Source organism: Sciurus carolinensis, chromosome 14 (genome assembly GCF_902686445.1).
Source record: "Sciurus carolinensis chromosome 14, mSciCar1.2, whole genome shotgun sequence".
Classification (NCBI taxonomy): Eukaryota; Metazoa; Chordata; class Mammalia; order Rodentia; family Sciuridae; genus Sciurus; species Sciurus carolinensis.
Genome location: NC_062226.1, coordinates 76794602 through 76816840, shown reverse-complemented (window position 1 = coordinate 76816840; position 22239 = coordinate 76794602). Strand labels below are relative to the sequence as shown.

General features: G+C 37.4%; 1 protein-coding gene across 3 annotated transcripts in view; it reads right to left on the bottom strand.

Moving 5' to 3' along the window:
• Positions 1 to 22239, bottom strand: part of Pcsk5 (proprotein convertase subtilisin/kexin type 5) — a 438740-nt gene that overhangs the window by 220540 nt on the left and 195961 nt on the right. For all 3 annotated transcript variants that reach the window (XM_047525058.1, XM_047525059.1, XM_047525060.1), the window contains exon 9: positions 15469 to 15569. In XM_047525058.1, coding sequence (XP_047381014.1) covers positions 15469 to 15569 — 101 coding nt within the window. The remainder of the gene's footprint in view (positions 1 to 15468; positions 15570 to 22239) is intronic.

The following is a 22239-nucleotide window of genomic DNA, read 5'->3' as shown; positions in this document are numbered from 1 at the left end:
GTTAATTAGCGATAAAGAAGAACAAAATTATGGCATTTGCCAGTGAATGGATGGATTTTGAGACTAACATGCTAAGTGAAATAAGCTAATCCCCAAAACCAAAGGTTAAATGTTTTCTCTGATATGTGGAAGCTAACCCACAATAAGGATTTAGAAGTTTATAAGAATAGAAGTTTTGCAGAGTAGAGAAAAGGGAATGAAGGGAAGGAAGGGAGGATAGGAAAAGGGAAGAGAGTAAAATGAATCTGACATAACATTCCTATGGGCACATGTGAATATACTATAGAGAATTGTGCCATTGTGTACATCCATAAGAAATTGATTAAAATGTAATAACTATGGGAAAATGGCAGAAAGATAAATAAAGGGGATGCAGTAGGGGGTGAGGAGAGACAAGGGAAAGGAGAGTACTGGGGTCTGAATCAGAACAAGATATATTCCATGCTTGTATAATAATGTCAAAATGGATTCTACTGTCATGTGTAACTAAAAAGAACCACCACCATCACAACTAACAACCAAGAATTAGGAAAACATCCCATCCACAATAACCTAAACAAAACATATAAAAAACCTTGAGTTAAATCAGAACACTGAATAAAGAAATTGAAGAAGACCTTAGAGGATGGAAAGACCTCCCATATTCTTAGACAGAATTAGTATTATCAAAATGGACATACTACCAAAAGTGTTATACAGATTCAATGCAATTCCCAACAAAATCCAAATGGCATTCTTCAAAGAATTAGAAAAAACAGTTCTAAAATTCATTTGGAAGAATAAATGACCCAGAATAGCCAAAGCTTTCCTGAGCAGAAGAGCAAAGCTGGAGGCACCAAAATGCCAAACCTCAAGTCACACTACAGAGCTATTTTAACAAAAACTGGATGGTGTTGGCACCTAAACAGACATGAAGACCAGTGGAATAGAATAGAAGTCACATAGACGAATCCACATAGATACAACCATCTGATACTTGACAAAGATGCCAAAACATACATTGGAGCAAAGGTAGTCTTTCAAACAAATGATGCTGGGAAAACTGGATAGACATATGTAGAAGAATGAAATTTGATCCCTTCCTCTCATCCTGCACAAAAGTCAACTCAAAGTGGTTCAAAGACCTAGGAATTGGGCCAGCAACTCTGCAACTGCTAGAAGAAAATGTAGGCTCAACACTCCAACATAATGGAACAGGTACTGACTTCCTTAACAAGACTCCTAAAGCACAAGAAATAAAACCAAGAATCAACAAGTGGGAAAACATCAAATCCAACATCTTCTGCACAGCAAAGAAAACAACAGAGGTGTAAAGAGAGAAACTACAGAATGGGAGAAGGCTTGGCCATCTGCTCCTCAGAAAGGGGATTAATACCAAGAATACACAAAGAACTCAAAAAACTTAACACACATACACACAAAACAAATAATCCAATCGATTAGTGGGCAAAAGAACATTTCTCAAAAGAAGAAATACAAATGGTTAACAAACATGAAAAATGTTCAACATTTCCAGCAATCAGGAGAATGCAAATCAAAACTGCATTGAGATTTTATCTCATTCTAGTCAGAATGGCAATTAATGAGAATTTAAATAATAATGAATGCTGGTGAGGACGTGCAGAGAAAGGAAATATTTACACATTGTTGATGGGACTAGAAATTAGTATGACCACTCTGGAAAGTATAAGTATTCCTCAAAAAACTGGAACTGGAATCACCATAAGACCCAGCTATCCTACTCCTTGGAATATATCCAAAAGATCTAAAATCAGCATATTATAGGGACACAGTCACATCAATATTTTTAGGAGCACAATTCACAATAGTCAAGTTGTGGAACCAGTCCAAATACCTGTCAACAGACAAATGGATAAAGAAAATGTGGCATACATACACAATAGAATTTTACTTAACCGTAAAGAAGACTGAAATTGTGTCACTTGCTGGTAGATGGATTAAATTGGAGAACATCAAGCTAAGTGAAATAAGCTAGACCCAGAAATTTAGGGGTTGAATATTTTCTCTCATATGTGGAAGCTAGACCAAAAGAAGAAAAATGAACAAACAAACAAAAAAAAAAATTCAAGGAAGGAGAAGGGGAATTCCCATGAAAATATAAGAGAGGTCAGTAGAATAGAGGAAGAGAATTGAGGGTGAGGGAGGAGGGAGGGGAAAAGGGAGGAATGGTGGAATGAAACTGACCAAACTATTCTACCTATGTATATAAATTTACCATAGTGAATTGAGGGGAAAAAAAAAAAAAGTGGACACCTGTTTTTTGGATGCATGTCTATAATTCCTGTAACTTGGGAAGTTGAGGAAGGAAGATTACAGATTTGCAGCCAGCCTCAGCAATGTAGCCATACTGTTTCTGAATAAACAAATACATAAAAATAAAAAGAGCTGGGGATGAAGCTCACTGGTAGAGCATCCCGGGTTCAATCCCTAGTACCACCCCCAAAAAAGAAAAAAACGTTCAGCAAAATACTTAAAATGTGAAGTGATTATGTCATGCTAAAACAAAATAGTAGAACACAAAATGCTAAACGAGATCTCTACAAATGCAAAAACTTAAAGAATGAAAAACAAATTGTTACTGGAGGAGATGAGTTCCTTAACAAAGGACACTGGGCCAGTGGTCCCATGAAAATTAAATTTAGATCTTCACACCAAAATAATTTTAGTTGGTTAAACACTGATGGTGAAAAATGATATGAGAAAATACTAGATGAAAGCATAAGTTGTAAATTAATAGATTTTGAGATAGGAATGGACTTTCTAAACTTACACTTTTTAATCTGGGTTCATGGATTTCCCCAAAGTAGAGCAAATAACTCCTTGCTTCACATATATATGTGGGTCAATTTTAGGGGAACACAGATAGTTTTCATCAAAATACTTAAGATTATCCAGAAGATACTGAAAGACCAAATATGACCATCTAATTGAAGAATTCAAAAAGGACAGATACATTTGACTGAATAATAATTAAAAAATAAGTTCTTTATACTGAAACAGGATGAAGAAAATTTAAAAGCAAATAATAAATTGATCATATATTTGCAATAACTATGTAGAAGGAGTAATATATTCAGTAATTACATACAGGTAGTAAATAGTAACACGAAAGAGTATGAGGTGGTTTGTAGAGGATTTATAGCATTGCTATTTTTTTGAGTGACTCTGAAACACAATTCAGACATTTGATTTGAATTTTAGTTCTTATAATTGAGGAATTCCTAAATATTCAGTTTCTAACAATTGGACAGAGAATACTGAGAAAGACCTGAGACCTTCTTTGATCTAATCTTGCTTTTCTTTAGGGTAGATAAAGCATGGTTTAGTTTAAAAAATTGAAAAATAAATACTAATGGGAAGAGGGACAACAAAATAAACAGGATCCAAAGGAAAAGCAACACTCAAATTAAAGATAATAAAGTATGAAATATTTCATAATAAATACATCATTTATATTAAGAATATTTACAATCATCATGATATCAGGCATTATTATACTACTTATGCATATGGAAGCTGATGAAATTTGACTATATGTGGAAACTTTTATTATTTATGTGTCTGTATGGTTTACATGTATACATATATATATTTAACAAAGAGCATGTATTATTTTGGTTACAATAATCTGATTTTTAAAATGTTCCATTGTTAGTGAAATTGTTGGCCATGGAACTCTTTTACAGGCATCTATCAGTGTTAAATAAATATTTATTTGTTCCCAAGATGTTAGTGGCAAATGTAGTGAGGGGATGTTTGCAAGAATCACTAGGATGTAAAATGGTCTCAAAATCTTCCAAATTTCAAAGACTTAGCACATTGTTTTTCAATGTGGGAATCGACATGAGATTGGTTCCTTTTAATTTTACCAAATAAGGATAGTCATATTAATATGAAAGTTTTTATATCAAAATGATATATATCTTCAAAATAAGTCACTTCAAAAATATTTTTAAAAACCTAAAAGATATATTTTAAAAACAGTCTATATTCTGTTATCATTGTTCTTGTCCTTTGCCTATGATCCTTGAATGCTCTCACCGAACAGTACCTCCACAGACCAGATGGGCTCTGGGCAGATTTCCAGTGTTATGATTCCTCAAACAAACTGATAAGAATTATTTTACATTCCATGTATGGCAGCCCATGTAATTGAGGGTATTAGCACAATGAAAATTGTAAAATTGAATACATCTGCTTTAGAAATGAGACTATTAAATATCAACTCCCCTGGCACCTAAATTCAGAGCAGTAGGAAGAATTCGGCAGGGTGAATATGATCACGTCCATATCATACTTTCTTCCGGAAGCTCTCAAAAACATTCTTGCGAGTCATTTGTAAAGGTTTCCCAAAAATAAACAAGAAGCAGATTCCTCCAACAGCTGTTAAGAGAACATAACTCCCTACACTGGATTTCACTCAGTTTATTCCTTCATCCCAACATTCCCTGGTTGGGTACCAAATACTGCAGATAAACTGAAGTGCCCACTGAAGATAGAAAAATAAAGTTTTTAAGTGTATTCTTGATGACTCAACACACAGCTTTAGTCTTTGAAATGATGCCAATTTTCAGCCTGTTTTCAATCATATACATGCATGTTTTGAAATGTGTTGTAGGAAAATAAAAGAAAAAACATAGATCTTTTGGGGTTTCCTCTTTATCATTTGGCTTTCTATTCTAAAGCTTCGTCATGACTGCCAGCACTGTTGGATGAAAAAGGTGAAATGTGGTTGAATGTCTCCATCAAGTAAAAACTCAGAAAAACTCACATAAACCAAGGATATGTCAGACCACCTTTATGACCAAAACTGCTATCATTTCATTGATGGCTTTGCCTTATCCTTTCTTGTCATTACACATTCTTTCCTACCCTTATCGGCTATTGCCCTTCACTGAGATACCATACTGCTTCATTTCTTCTTCCATATTAGGTATAATTACCTTTAATCGGTGCCCTCAATTAACTGCAACATGGGTGCTACTGGAGCCAGGTTCAAGGCCTCTCCTACACATGTGTTCAAGTTGCTCTGCCCTCCCTGGCAGCTCTGGCATGAACCATGCATGTTTCAGATGTATTCTAGTTCTTAGCACAGCATCAGGCACATCCTGAATTGCATCAAATTATGATGCTCCAGATCTGCAACCAGGACTTGTAAGATAAGTTAATTTCAGACATATGAAAAAAATGTCTGTTTCAAAATAAAGAAATTATAGTAATAAGCACAATTCAATAAATATTCAATAAATATTTCTTGAAGGAATCAATCAACTTTAAGTTAAAACTGAACTTTTTCGTGCTATAACCCATATACCTGAACAAATACCTATGCAAACTTCTGAATAATTACAGGAAGAGTTTCTTTCATTCATTCTGTATTTTACACACACACACACACACACACACACACACACACACACAATTGTCTACTATGTACCAATTATTCTTGGTGCTGAGACTAACTGACTCTTAATGACAGTTTAGTCTAGAGAGGTTTCTGATGATTTATGGATCGATCACCTGCAGTTGCATCACTTGAATTATTTTGAGAACTTCAAAATAGGCATTTTAAAATGAGATCCCATAGTGACTCATGAACACTAAAGTTGAAAACAGAATCTTTGCAGTATAGCTCAAATCCATCCTGTTCTGTAAAATCTCCCTAAATCATCCCTGCTCAGAATTTTATATCCCTTTTCAAAACTCATGGCCCTTATACAGTCCACGGCACCCATCTGCTTTTAAAATAGAAAGGTGATAATGTAGTAGCGTGGTAGGTGCTCATGTCACATTGCTTTGAGTTCAACCTCTGGATCTATCACTGACTGTCTCTGAATTTCTAAACCTCACTTTCCCCATCAGTAGTATGATTGTAATGTATGTACCTTGGAGCACAGCTTTGAGAATTAAGCGAAGATTACTGAGGTAAGCATGCAGCTCAGAATTTGGACCATGGCAAACATTCAATGAAAATGGACTGCTATTTGTTTGTTTTTTGGTCATCATTTTATCTTTTATTTGTCTTTTTGCACTGGGCAATATTTCCAGACTCATCTGGGGCCAGTGGCAGGAAGAATCATCTGTCTCATACATAGGACATTGCAGTCTGATGTACTGTGATCTTTTTGGTTAAGAATGACACTGCAGGGGATGGGGTTGTGGCTCAGTGGTAGAGTACTTGCCTGGCATGTGTGAGGCCCTGGGTTCGATCCTCAGCACCACATATAAATAAATAAAATAAAAGATCCATTGATGTTTAAAAAAAAAAAAGAATGACACAGCAGGCATTTAGAATTTCTTGCATCTGAGTCACATATATGGTTACTTAGTAAGATTCAGAATCACCCACAGGTAGGATATTAAAACTTAACCTAAGATGGTAAGAAATCACACAACCTTGTAAACATATAATGTCTTTCTTTTGGTGCTGCATGTTCTATTCCAGGTATCACAGTTTATGTCCTGGTGAATGTGTTGCTTGGAGCTTTCAACACATCAAATGCCATCACTGACTTGTTGATGTCAGGATGAATAAATCTGACATGTTAGTGAGATGACATGCTTTTCAATCTGTCAGTCACATCTCTCTAATTTAGTCTTTCTCCCATTCCGATGACAAAATGCATGACGATCACAATTTTTTAAGAAGAGGAAAAAAGTAATGCTGATATCAGCTAACTACTAAAACTAGATTCTGGTGTCATTAGAAACAATTATTTTCTTTAGAGCAAATGACACAAAAATCTTAACTTTTACAGGACAAAAATGTCCTAGAAGTAAAAGTAATTATAGGTCCAGACAATGTAGGCATGAGTCAGATAGACTAAAACTCAGTCTAAGAACATTTGGCATGTAAACAGACTTGAATTTTAACTGGGTTTCAATATAGAGCTTAGGGATATATCTGGGATTCTTTGAATATGAAGACAGTAATATTTGATGGAACGATCACATGAGTCATTATGGACAAAGTCTTTTAATGTGCCTTGACTGAAGTGATAAAGTAGCAGGCTATGATGTGAAAGTAATGGCCCCTGAACAAAAAGTCATGTTCTCTTTTTCTTAGCAAGAAAAATGATATTTGATAGTATTTGGGGTGTAACCAGAGGCATCATCAAGCACAAAAATTTCCTGGCAACCAGCAAAATCCACAAGCTCTCAGGGACAAAACTGAAATACTAAATTTTACAACTTCTTTTAAACTCACTGATTGGTAGATTGTCTAAGCTTACTGGACACCTGCACGGAGGTTAATTTGCTGTTACCACTCTATTGGTATTAAAAGACACAGAAGCAGAAGAAGAAGAAGAAGAATGCAAATTAAGTCCACATTCTTTATCTTCTTTCGGTTTTTAAAAAATGTAAACTGTCTTAGTCATTTAGAGCATTCATGATGGCAGTGATAGACATTTTCTGAGGATGAATCCATTGCTGAGGAAGCTGACCTACCAAAGCACCACTGATAACTGTCTGAGACATTTGCTACAGTTCCTGTTGTAAGGCATATTTGACTAGGGATCTTGTCCCACCAGGTTTTCATGCTGCTTCTAATTCCAAGAATCCCTTGGGAAAGAAGAAAGGGTATGTATTTCTATAAATGGTGTCACAATTCATCCATGTTCAGCCGAGAAACTAGACCTCAGTCTTGATTTTTTTTCTTTTTCCCCAAGGCACATACCTAATTCATTCCCTGTTGGCTCCACTTGCAGAATGCCCATCAAATCTCCCCACTTCTCTATTCATTACCATTGCTTCCACTAGGTTTCCCGAATCTCTCTTGAACTATTCCACTAGCTTTCCAAATTGTTCATCTGCCTCCTCCCACACAAATTGGATATTTATACCATGAGACATTTCTAATATTTGACACTTTGAAAATGATATTTGGCCAGCGACACAAGGAAAAATATCTGGTGATTGCAACAGGACTAAGAACTATTCTCCTTAAAAACCATATTTATTATTACAATAATAAGAATAACATGTTTTCAGTGAATAATCTAGTTTAAAAAATAGAGCTAAGCAAAAAGAGGCAGATAACAGTTCCCTAAGAACTTTCACTCCTCAGTGCAGCTGCTGAGTGGCTCTACTCTCTCACATGTTTCTCAGTTTCCTCATCGAGAGAAGGAAATGGAAAACTCTGGTGAATCCCCAGGATAATTCAAGGTGAATGAGCCTGTTGATCAGAGCTTCTCCAGTCATAATGGACACCTTTGGAAGCCATCCTGTTTGAAACCATTACTTAAGGTACAAAGTCGAGTCCAGGGAAAATTGGCTTCTACATAATTTGAACTTGAAAAGTGCTAGAGGACAGACTGTATTGTCTGTGTGTATGTAGACATAACAAAGCTATTTTCATGCACAGTCCTGGCAGAAGGCCCACCGTAACTGCTCTGTGGGTCTGGTTACAATTACTTCACTATAGGGAATAATCCAGGACAGTACATCCCTTCTCTGTCCGCTTGGTCTCAAGTTGAAATGTGTGCTGTTTTTACCCAACAAGCCTTCTTTTTAACTCTCCTCCAGGATTACCTTTTACTCCTCCTCAACCTTTTCACGCTGTATACCCCAACACTCCATGTCAGGAATCTTGGCCAAATTCTAAGCCAAATTGCAATACACAAGAAAGTCTAGGAATGTGCAGAAGGGAGGCTGGGACAGTACCTGCTCTTCACCCTGTGACTGCACTGAATCTGGGCACTTGCGACTGAATTTCTCACTGTGCTTGTCCTTTCTAAGTTCTAATTGAAATAAACAAAATGCTCCTAAAAGGAAAGGTCTGGAATATCCTCTGCAATTTTACCTCCATAACCAAACACATTTGTGCTCCCCGCCCACTGAAACATTTCATACAGTTGAATGTGGCCCTTGGGAAAATTCTTAAATGGAACATTTTATACTGAAATGTGTTTTTAATGAAAAGGACAACTAAAAAAGAAGATAAGATTGGTTTACAAGATATCAGTCTTAAGAGGCTAATGCCAATATTTAGAAAAGTTTGTGACTATCAAATCCTTCTGTCATGTTCCTTGGTCATGCTCTATTCTAAAACCCTGAAGTCCCATCAGTAAGTTACTTTAACGCTGAACTAATTTGTTAAAAACTGCAGACGTCCTCTCAACTGTCCCAAGTACTAACATCTTACAATAACCATATTACAAGTATTTGGGACACTTCCTTACATTTTCCTGCATTGGAAATCTTCATTAGTAAGAAAGATGGTAAAGAAAGGCGAAGCAAAGATATATAGTGGTTGATCAATCACGACTGCATTAAATTTATATACCTTCATCTTTTAGGTGCAAAAAACTGTTGATTTCTTGAGAAAAGATTTTCAATTTTTTTTTCTCTTAAATGAGCAGCATATGGTGTGAATCATCCTTTGGTGCAATACTTCAACATTCTGCACTTTGACCTTTCCATGTCTGGCAATGACCTCTTCCACTAAGGACAGGAGGTAGAGGGACTTCTCTTGGAAGCTGAGAGAGGGAAAGCATTGTGAAGTCCAGCTCTAGTAAATGACAAGTCAACAAGAGAGGGATGAAATAGCACAGGGAGAAGTCACTAACATCTATCATAGGACCTCAAAGGCAAAAATAATTTATACATAAAATTGAGTATTTCCGTTAACGTCTATAGGATGCAGTTTCTTTGTTGAAAACACAAGGTTTGAGAACAGACCTTGTTAACAACATCATGCTTGGGTGTCCCAGAGGATATACAAATGCTTGTGGTAGAACCATGTTCCAATTTGAATCATCAAAGAGCATCATTTCTATTTTCCACCAAGTCCTGTACCCTCCACAATCTTTCCTCTAAGATTCTTTCATTGGCTTTCTTAAATAATTTGTGTATATTTGCTAGCAAATGTTTGTTTCCCTAATGAGATTATAAGATTTTTTGATGGCGAGTAATACTTTTTCTAAACAAATATTTGAATTATGCCCTGCCTAGAAATGCAGTTATATTGGACCCTAGGGTGTCTACATGAATTTTGGGGAACACAATTTATTCTGTAGCACTCCTATAGTACTGTGCCAGATGTGTCCCTTTCAACTCTTCAGGTCTTCTCTCCACAAGCTCTGTGCTATGGAACACTGACGTCCATGGCCTCTGTCTATGGACTCCCAGACTACTGGCTTCTGGCAGGACTCGGCCCATGGGGTACACTGGAAAGAAACAGGTACGGGAGGAGGGGATTGGGGTGTCAGTCCATGTGCTGCCCACCTTCCTGCAGGCCAACATGGGAGAGTGTATTCCTGACCAACTCCTGGTAGTCCCTCTGTCTCCAGCCCTGGGCCCTCTTATCTCCTCATGTCCCTTCAGGCCTGGAGATGTTTAGTGACACACCCTGTCCTTGGGGGCTTTCCTGCTCCATGGTAAAGCGATTCCCTTGAATTCACCTAACATATACCATGATGCCTTAATGTTTTCTAGTACTTAATATATTTGATGTACACATTAAATAAAGATTATAAGATATAATCCTATTTCCAAAAGAGTTTAAGTTTCTTTGGAAAATATTACGTATGAATATGTCTATAGTATAATAAGAAATTGTCTAAGTGATCTAGAATTATATTTCATGTTTTATATACTATGTGTCTTTTAGATGTATATATAAATGGTACATTCTATAAACTACTAGTGGTACTGGGACAATTGTAAAAGGAACCAAGAAAAAGCAGATGAGCCTACCTGTTCCAGGTTGTGTGTGTGTGTGTGTGTGTGTGTACAGGGTACCAGAGCAGCTCATGTACCAGGTATATTTAATATGTACCAGGTATATTTCTAGTATAGAATAATAACTGCCATCCCTATTTTCTCATTTTCTAAATTTAGAACTAGATATATTGGGTTTTCTCAAAGCACCGTACTCCTATGACCTCTTAGATGGGATATTTGAGGAAAACTGGATCACCAAAACCAAGGATTTCTGGAAGTTCTTTCTACCAATACCCATCTATGTCCTAAATACTTTTAGAAGTTTCCATCTGACTCGGTGACCTTTGTTTATCATGCACTATGTGGAGTAACAGCTTTAGGTTGCTGAATATACATCCTTCAAATTTCCAATAAAAGGCCCTTTGCAATTCAAGGCAAAAAGGTTGCTTTGGGGAATTTAAAATTTGAATTTCCCGAGTTAATATTGACATTTTAACCTATAAAAGACTCCATTAAAATGTTTTTTTCTTTGCTAATAATTGTAGACTTAGGTCGGGAAGACTTTCAGCAAAACATAGTTATTCGGAGCACTCTACTTTAATGAATGTCAGTTATTTCAACTTCATAAACCATTTATGTGAAACATCAGATGCTAGTAAACTCCTTTTTTGTTTTCTTTTCTACAGGTCTAGAGTACTGATGACATATACCAGTAGCTAGATGCAAAGCTCCTTACAAGTGTGACTTGGTATTCTCCTAGGCTGCTAACCTAAAATTAGTGTACTCATCTATCAGTACTTTCTTCTGTAAGATACTTGTTTCCTCGCATACTCATTTTATTTGAGCTTTTTGAATTTTAATGTATAAAAAGACATCATTTTAACTAGCAATGGCCCAGATGGCAGTTAATTCTCTTGTAATCAGCAATTACATGTTCCCTATTCACTCAGCTAAAAAAAATCAGAAAATTACTTTTAAAAAATACACAAAATAAAAAAATTGAAAGTATAAGACTTCTGAACTGATGAATACATGTTGAGGGCTCTCCAACACAAAAATAGTTATTTCCCTCTCTTTTTTTAAAAAAGATGACAGTATTTTCATTTATTTTGAAATCGTTTATGATATCTAGAAGTGTCTTTGGGAACAAGAAAAAATCACCTAATTTACCCCAAGGTAAGATTCATAAGATTGTCAGAGATGACCATAGAGTTTACGACAACCCAAACCAAAGAGGCTCATACCTAGCAAGAAAAGATTAGGAGGTAGAATGGTATACTCTTGGGAACAGAACAGACACAGTCACCCCTCAGTACCTGTGGGGTATTGGTTCCAGGACCCCTCACAAATACCAAAGTCCACAGATGCTCAAGTCTCTAATATTAAATGGTGTAGTATCTGCAAACAACCTATGCACATCCTCCCATATACCTTAAATCATCTTTAGATTATTTATAATGCCTACTACAACATAATTGGTATGTAAATAGCTGTTATAATGCATTATTTAGGGAATAATGACAAGAAATAAATGTCTGTATATGCTCTGTACAGATGTAATCTTTTTCTCAAGTATTTTCAACCACGGTTTGTTCAATTCAAAAGTGCAGAACCCATGGAGAGAGGGTGGATTATTTTCATTCAAGAATCTGGGAGTATATTACAGTGGAGCTTACTGCAATGTAGTTTGCTATATACCTTGTAGGAAAAGAATGTCCTGGGAGTCCTATGGGCTGTCATAGCAAAGTTATTTCATGATCAAACATTATTAAGTTAGATAAGAGATCTGGACAGTTTAAGCTTATCTGATTCTACTTTTTGTATTTGTTGTCTCTGCCCTTAATTTACTGAGAAGGTTTAAGAATGGCAGAGAGGCCACAGGCTGAAGTAGCATCCATAACATGACTCGCAGTCCTACGGATCCAGGCAAGTCTCCTGATGCAGGCAAGCAATTGGGGAACATGAAGGAAGTAGGCTGGGGGATGCTCAGAGTGTGGTATTTTCCCTGATGTCCTTATGATTGAGTAAATACTGCAATCTAGGGACATTCAGAGAAATGGTACATCTATCCTTATAGTGCAGGACCATGACATTAAATAGGGAACAGCGGGCTCTGTTTGCAGCTTGTCATCTGAAGGCATAGCCCATCCAGTTACTCAGCCAATGCTTGTGTGAGCAAGTGGTGCTACCTGGAGAGCAGGGCAGTGTCCCCTGGGCCATAATTCTGCCTCCTGCAGCTTTTTCTCTTCTCCCCTTACAAGGGAGTATCTTGAAGATCTGGTTCTTCAGCTTGAGATAGTAAAGAACAAATCTCAAAATACCAAGGTTCAAGTATTGTTGAGAAGAAGTAGTGTAAGAGGAGACTGCAAGGATTGGGGCTGGTGAAGAGATGGTGGCCATGTGCATGTGTGAGGCTTAGGTTTAGAACAACTGCAGCCTCAGTGCACTATTATTTGAGCTCCTCTCTACAATTTCTTAGTTTTAGGTAATTTTCACTGAAGCTGCGGCCCACTCCTTATTTTGCTGCTGGTTTGATAGCAACACTTGATCCACTCTTAATGGTATTTAGACCTCTTTTCTGTAATTTTCATCTGCACTTACAGGCATAGATTGACCTGTAGGTCAAAACAATAGTGCTACAGGAAAGGTATATCCTTTCTCATTTTATCAGATTGTTCATCATCTATTTTAGACCCATGATTGAACTGGATTGTTAAAATCTTAAGATACAGTGGATTTTCCAGGTAACCTGTATTGGGGAACTTCATTCCACCCATCACAGTTTTGGCAAAAGTAAAACTTGAAAAATGCTCCATGTGCAAAAGAAAACAGTTACAGTCTTTGTGTAGCCCAGCCCCAAAGTGACCTTATCTCACTGAGTGGGCTGCTACAGGTTTAAAGTTAGGATTCTGCATTTCAGTTTAAATAGTGCTTAAAAGAACTGTAGTTGAAAATAACAGTGTTACAGTAACATCTCAAAGAACCAAGCATTATCTGATTCTGTGTAGCACCAGTTACACAGATGCCAAGTTTGATGCTGAGATCATAGCCTTTGGCGGGTGGGGGTGGGGGATAGAAAGATTCCTGATTTTTTTCTGCTTTAAGATTTTGGGGATAGGAAAATGTTCCAGAGAAGCAACCTAGAATTTCAGAAAGAAAACAATGTTTTTTCAAAAATCCTATTTAGAGTCCACCAAATTAAAAACACAGACACTTAGTTGAGAATTCTGCCAGAACACTCCAGTGAAAAGTTGTAAAGTGAGAATTTCAAAGAAGTGCCAGTTCCTTGCTAAACCCAAACTTTTAACACCTTAAAAGATATAATATGTTTTCAACGATTTCATATTTAACCTTGTCAAAAAGAAAGAAATCCAAACGCTCACAGGGGCTTGGATATCTCCCATGACAAGGCTTATGTGGGAGGCCACCCAGAGATACAGCATTGTATCCAGAGTCTGGGCTCTGCGTGCGGTTTAGCCCAAGGATTTAAATGACTTAGCAATCTATTGCATCCATATATTAAGGACAAACTGCCTTAGCATAGGCTCCCTGCCTTACAGAATGGCAGCTATAAATGATGGGATGCTGCTTGTGCTGGGGGAATGAACCAGCCCATTCTTAATCCAGTACCTGAGCCTCTTTACGAGCCTGGATTCCTTCCCTGTCATCTGCTATTGCTCTACCTCAGATGCGAATAGACAAACAAATCTTTCTACTCCTCCCTAGGAAAAGCTTGTGAGACTATTTTTGGAAAAAAGTTGATGTCATTACTCCAGTTCTTTTTTCTGAGATCTTCCTACAGGGAGCGCCTCAGAGAACAGGCCCTCAATCCCTTTTTTAAAATCCTTGGACCAGATGTGTTTGGAACTCAACATTTTTTCAGAGATGGGTGTTCATAGCATATTTTACACAAAACCTCCAGCAGGGTCTGAGCCAGCACCTCATAAATATGTGAATATTTCTGCAGTGAAAATAGAAATTTTCACAATAAAAGGAATGAGTAAAGACCATAAATAGCCTGAAATCAGTTTGGGGCAAGTTCACCATCCAATGAATTTGGGTGTTAAATCTGTAAAAGAATTTTCAGTTTCCTGAGCATTTTGGGTTTAAAAATTGAGGACAAGAGATTTTAGATCTGTAGTAGGTTTTCAAAAATCTACGACAAACCAACCTATTTGTTTTTAGATAAAGAGGAGATGAGCCTATTACAATAGCTTAAGGGAACGTTTCAAAGTAATCTTTAGGTACAGATTTTGATATATTAAACAGGACTTGAGATAAGTGGGTTGTCCTTGTCCCTGGGCTCCTGGCATATGGCCTTGACAGTCTGTACTCCAGAGTTGGTCTGTGACAGTACTGTTGTCATGGAATCTGTGCTGCCTCACTGTGATATGGAGAGAGGGATGTGAGTGGGCCAACCTAACCTCTCTGACACTCACAGGAACATTCCCAGACTAGAATAAAATCCTCAGCAGGACAAGATGGTTGGAGCCAATTGGCATGCTCATACAATGACTCCATAATAAAGTAATTACACAGTTTGAGTTTTTAAACATATAAAAAGACCAAAAAAAAAAAAAAATAAACACAAACAAACAAAACCCCACTTACATTCTTAATATAGGGAAATGTTTATAAAGCCCAAATCATTGATGTTTTTAAGGTGGGGTTAGGAAGACTATCTTCTGGATTGTTATGCTATGGGCTGTATACATGGGAAGGACTAATTTCCCTGGAGATTAGGGGTATCACCAGTGAATACATAGAGAGATCAAGGCTTACTTGGCTTCCAGGGCCAGTGCAATGATGCCTGCAGCCATGGGGGCTGAGGCCGATGTTCCGGTGTGATTGTCCGTGCATCGCTGCCTTAGATCCGTCGTGATCTAAAAGATAGAAGTGAAAATCTTAGACTTCTGAGATCAGTGTAAGTAATATGCAAGAAGAAGGAAATTTACTCACAAAAGTGAAATGGAGGGGTGTTAAAAGATTTGTTTTCAATTCCTTGTTCCATATTGCTTCCAGAGAATCGCCTGTGTAAATCTAAAGTCAGAATCAGGACTAAGGGTAGCCTATCGCTAGAAATGCTAAGGTCTTACAAGTATCTCCATTCATTTTAAACTGTAGGCATCTCATATATTTCATTTAGCTCTGGTTAAAACCAAAGTTCTTTCATTACCCCAATATTTTAAAATAATTTTAAATATGTTGAATTAACAGCTACTGAGCTTGGCATTGGGAGGCTAAGAAATAAAACTATATAGCACCCACCTTTTCCAAACCATTACCCTGAGAGAGCTGTAAGTTTCAAGTTAAGAGCTAAACTCTGCGATAGAAGGAAACTTTGGTTGTGAAACTTTCTAGAATTCATAGACATATTGCAAGGTCAAACCAAGATTTCCTCAAACACTTCACATAGATACAACAGGACAGCCTACTGCACTTCATATGCAATTACAGCATGAAGCGTCTGCTTGTCTGTTATAGAAAGAGATTACCTATTCCTCTATTTTTATTTTTTAATCAAAATGTGAGAACCAGATCATTTTTATTTTCTTGGATTGAATCCAGTTCACTTCAGCTGTGGCTGAATAATATTATCATCTAGCAAGGGCAATGGTTCTCAACCTTAGTTCCATTATGGTCTCATTAAGAAAGAAAATTAAAGTTCTCCTTTAATAAGAGAAATTAAATATTAGAGAAGACCTTTTTTTGGAAACCATTGTAATATATTTAAGAGTTCTCAAATCCTCCCTTTCGGACAAGACTCTGTCTTTGTTTGCTTGGGACTAATATCATGTTTGCTGAGAAGGCACAAGGCTTGTGAGATGAGTACCTGGATTCACTGCCATCAGTGACAACATTAGTAAAATCTTTCTTTGGCAATAAGAGAAGTATGCTACTACTTATTACAGATAAGAAAATATGTCAGCAGAAAGGTAAAGGGGATAGAGGCAACGGAAAACAAAGCCCTTTCCTCCCCAGGTGTTTCTTTTAAGAGGAGTGAGAAGATGAATTAAATTTGGTTTGCTATACAACTCCCTAGAAGTGAGCCCCACTCCTCTTACAAGTTTCTTCTCTGTTCCAGAAGGCTGTCTTCTGTTATCTGTTACCATTCTAGACTGACATTCTGTTTCATTCAGTTTCACAGGAGACCACCTGTTTTTACTATCTTTTGTTTCTTTTGTCACCTCCAACGCTACCAGATTATCTGTGTGACACAGACAGGAGTACCAGCATAAAAGAAGTTGTAGAAAGAACCAAAATTTATAGAACCACATGGATATCATGGTGTGGATGGATAGAGTTTACTGACTCTGTTAACAAGTTTTCTGTACTTTCAATTATTGACTTCAAGAAAGAATATTTGTTGTGTTCAAAAACACATAACAAAAATTTATCCTCCTAGTAATTTTTATGTGTAAGGTATTATACAGTTAACTATCTGTCTTGCTGTACAATATTTCTAGACCTTTCTCATCTTGCATGAATGAACTCTACCCATGGAACAAGTCTTCCTTGACTCTCCCCTTGTTCCCTGGCAATCACTGTTTGACTTTCTGTTTTTATGTGTTTGATTGTTCTAGGTACTACATACAAGTAGAATCACATGGTATTCATCTTTTCCTCATTGAAGAATTTCACTTAGTTCAGTGTTCTTGAGGTTTATCCATATGGAAGCATACAACAGGATTTCCTTCCTTTGCAAGGCTGAATAATATGCCATTGTGCCAGATTCTCTATCCATTCATCTATCCATAAACACTTGGAGTGAACAGTGCTGCAGAGTTTACACATGTGTACAAAAATCTTTTCAAGGTCCTATTTTCAATTCCTTCAAATATATATCCAGAAGCAGGATTGCCGGATCATTAAAAAGGTATTTCTACTTCATTGGAAATTATGGGTGAATCTGCAGCTTTATTTTATAGTCTCCAGAGTTGCTGCAGTTGATAGATGGACTTGCCTGCATTCCTCTCATTTTATCTCACCCATGGTCACATTCCTTTGTCCATGCTTTATTATTATTATTTTTTTTCTTTTCAATGACTTGTGCCTGGATTCAAGATTTTTCATGCTATTTCCCCACTTGGCTCTCCTGACTTATTCTTCAGCTGCACCAGACATTTTCAACACACAGAAACAAATCCAGAATAAACACTCCAAGTGTGTGTAGCATTTTTGAGTCTAATAAATAACTACCTCCAGCCAAACATGAACAATGAAAATTTTATGTCAGGTTTGCAACAGGAATATGCCTTATCCTTGTAGAGTCATTAGGTATAGATACACATAACATAGAATTAAATAAAAAGCTGTTTAGGACTTTTATGTATAAACACCAATGAGGTGTCAAATGCTAGTCACATAGGCAGGTCTGGGGAATTCCAAGTCACTATTGTGCTATATATTTTTTTCAATCACTTGAACTAAATGGAACATGAGAGTAGGAAGTAGGGGTGGGAAAGGGGTGGAGTAGGTAGGTGATGGAAAGGGAGGAGGTTAAAAGGTATGGGGGAAAAGTAATCCAAACATCCTTACTCCCTTCTCATGTGCTTTAAGTGGACATTCCAGCTGAAGCATCTCAAGAGGAAGTTACTGTCAGTGGAGGAGATAATTAGTTGTAAATTACTGGGAAATTCTATGTTGAAGTTTTCATCATTAAGAGAAGTCACAGTATCAGAGAATTTGTATGTCCATCTTTAGAAAGAAAAGGCAAAGACCACCAAGGAGAATGCTATCTTGAAGAACAATGATGTTCCCCAAACTGGAAGTACATGAGGTAACCCCATTAGTCACAACACATGCAAGCAGGACCTGACAGTGTCACTAAAAGGAAAGTTGTGTTAGATGTTTGGCTCACAATGTGGGGCAGGGAGTCCAGAGATTCTATGTGCAAAGCCAGATAATAAAGCACTTTAATGTCAGATGTTCTAAAGAATGTCTCAGAAGTTGGTCTTGATCCTGGTGGCACATCTTGCATGCTCCAAATTCCCTCAATTCACTACCCAAATCAGAAACAGAATTGCCTCCAAAGAGCCTCTCAGATTGCTCAAGAAAATATCATCTGTGTCCACTGGAGGGAAGGAAGCTGGAGAGGATATCAGGCCCTGAGCCAGATCAAAGCTGGCCCGATCAGCAAATTAGATTTTCAACCTCTCAGGACCAGTAGCAGATGGTTTATTGGACTCCACAAAGTTAGGATGTGATCTTTACTTGGTGAGAAGAGGGTGCTTGTTCAGGTCCAGTCAACCTCCTCCTCCACCAACACTTTTTCTCATCCTAAGATCTTATTTCCTAATATGTCACATTTCATTATTTGAGCTGATTGGATTTTTGATTGTAAGCTGTCCATGCCATTCTCTGGGGAATCACAGTGCAGAATGACTTTGGCCCTAAGTGATAGGCCTTGACAGCAACCCCCCCGAGGAGGGGTTTCTCTCCCCGATGTCCTGTGATACGTTTTTCTATGGAAGGGGACACATTGTCTCCTATCTGTTAAAAGAGCAACTGAACACATATTTTTAAAACATGGAATGATTCTGCTGTCTGTCAGGCTGAATCTGTTTCTGGTGTTGATTTTGATTTGGATTAGACATGTGCCAGGAAAGTCGTTTCAGACACCATTATGGGGGAGAAGGGCAGAAGCTGGATCTTAACTCTTATCAATGAATAAAGGAGTAGGAGTGGATTTACATAAAAAGGAACAAAGACCAACAAATGCTTTTTGTGTCCATAATGGTGTGGAATTCAATCATGAATGACAAGTCAGTGCAAAACCTCATTTCCCTGTTGCTAAGAGAGGTTGAGAGTGTGAAGTGTAAGCTTAAGGTTTTGCTTATAAATGTGAGGTTGCTATCACGTAAGGGGATCTTATCTCATATCATTGTCATATTTCCCTAATGTTCAGCTCAGTTCCATGCACCAAGAAAGACACAATATTTGCTAAGATGAATTGCTAAAATCCATCTGCTTTTTACTCATTTTAAGTTAAGCTTTAAACTTTGCCACTCTTTAGGAAATATGTTAAGGTTATGTCTTTCTTGTCTATCTCAACAAAACTCACAGAAACTTGTAATCATCCTACAAAAATTTTGTGTGTACCTCTATATATACTCAGGGGTTAAACTCATATAGCATTGTTAAACTATATAACTGGTTAAACTATATAACTCAGGGGTTAAACTATATAGCATTGTTTACACACTTACTATTGCTATGTCACTGCTTCTCCTAAAACTATCACTATAAACAACATGTAGCAAGTGAAGCGGTGTCCAAGAGTACATACAAACCCACAGAAACTTTGCAAGGAAGGTATTATATTTACCAGCAAAGAAAATGGAGGCTGAGAGAGGCTATGTAACTTGCCTGAGAACACAGAGCAACCAAAGGGCATGTAAGTGGTGAAGATACTAACATGTGAAACGGCGGCAGAAGGAAAAGCTGAGTTTCAGTGTATAGTCCCCCATGAGAACAAAGCAACAGAGCCAGAGCAGCAGTAGCAGTGGCTGAACAGGCCTTGAGGCCCAGCCCAAGTTAGCAAGTGGGTATAGCAATGCTCCTTCAGGGCACAGTTAAAACCGGAAGTTGTCAGAAATAGGGTCTTCTTTTCACTTTTTAATGTTCTTAACAGAATGTGGGTCAAATTTCCAAACACACTAAGTACATTTGGATTTTCTAGTCTTTTACTTCTAAAAAAATAACAGCGTTTGCTAATTCAAACAAGAGAAGTAGAGGTGATAGAGGGTGATATGGGGCAAATGGTGACAGCATTTGGTAGAGGGAGAAGGTGTTTCTGAAAAAAAGTGTCTCTGCTTACCCACATTAAAAGCAAAAAGATAATCCTGGTCATTCAGGACAACCCTGAAATACCAGGCAGCAGGTTTGTTGTGAACACAAATAAATGAAATCACACTGGAAGAGGGTTGAGCAGTGCATACAAGCTTCAAACTCTGGCTCCTGGAGGACTACGATGGACACACATCCTAATCACCAAGACAAATGACTAAGGGGAAATGTCAAAGGCTGAACAAATCCCAAAAGAAAGAGAAAATTTAATGATGGGAGTGACTGAGAAAAGAGGAAAGATTTATCTAGAAGATAGCACTTGGGAGAAAGGGGGAGCTTGCAGGTGGAATCTGAATGCTCTTTGACATTAAGGAGGGTGACAAGCAGCTTTATTGTACAGTAGGATTCCTGTTTCTTTCCAATGCTAAATATCCTGTCAAATATCAATTACCTTCTATCAATCTGCCAACTGAAGGGGTTTCTCTGAAAAAAAAAAAAAAAAAAGAGTGCCTCCCTGTTCTCCTGTGTCTATATAGACAACTGGTGGAGTTCCCATCCTTCCAAATGTCTGATAATCATGCACAAACATTTATTGGGCTCACACTTTGGAGAGGAGCAAAAAGTCTTCACCCCCAAGTAATTCTCACGCCAGCATGAAAAATAGACAACAAATAAGAAAATGCATATGATCATGTTAGGTAGCTCTCAGTGCACTAGAAGGAAAATTGAACAGGAAAAAGGAGAAGAGGGAGGAAGAGGGACTGATGCTATTTTAGGGAATGGATGGAAGAAAATCCTCTCTGAAGTGAAATCTGAGAAGAGATAAAAAGGACGTGGTGTCTGGGGACAGGATGCTCCTAACAGAGGGCACAGGATGGAGCCCTTGGTCTGAACATCACCTGAAAGGTGCCAGCTCAGGAGCTTGGTGCTAATGCTATGCCTTAGATTTTGCAAGAGGTCTGATTGAGGGAGTCATGAAAGTGGTAAAGACATGAAGTTCAAAAATAAAGAAGACTGAGTAGAAAATACATCTATATATTCTAAATGTTTCTTTTTTTAACCACAGTGGAAAGGTTAGAAAATTATAATTCATATAGACCCTCTAGGTGTCATTGAAAGTATCAAAGGAATGGCACACACTAAATCAAGATGGCTTTGGGGGTCCATCCTGAATGGGACCTGGGTGCTCTACCACTTTCTAGTTGGGTGTTCCCCTACCCTCCCCCCCTTTTATTTTTTTAACTTTTTTAAGTGTTAAGTTTTCTTATCAGTAGAGTGGGCATGGTAATCCTTGTCCATGAGGTTTTAAGGATACAATGAGATGATGTATGTGATGTACATAGTACCACACACATATTTGAAGGGCAAAAGAGTGATATTTATGATACATCAATAAAACTAAAAATGTGCTATGCATGAGATATGGAATATGATGTGTATATGTGAGTTAATAAAATATGATTTCACATCATGGCTTTAAAATCACTAGTAATTACAAATGATTTTTATCTAGCCTTTAAAAATGCTTATTATTATAATAAACTATATTTTAGATGCTTCGCTTGCTGGAATGAGCCACAGGGTCACCAACAATCCAAATGCATGAAAGCAAGAACATCCTACAAATGTCCAGTGTTGTGCTAATGGTAATGGCAGGAAACCCAGGGACAGAGACCGTGCTATGTTTCAAAACCTGGGACAAGATTTCCCTGCTTGCAAACCGTGAAAAAGCATTTTGTCCAGGACAAGTACAATTTATTTGAC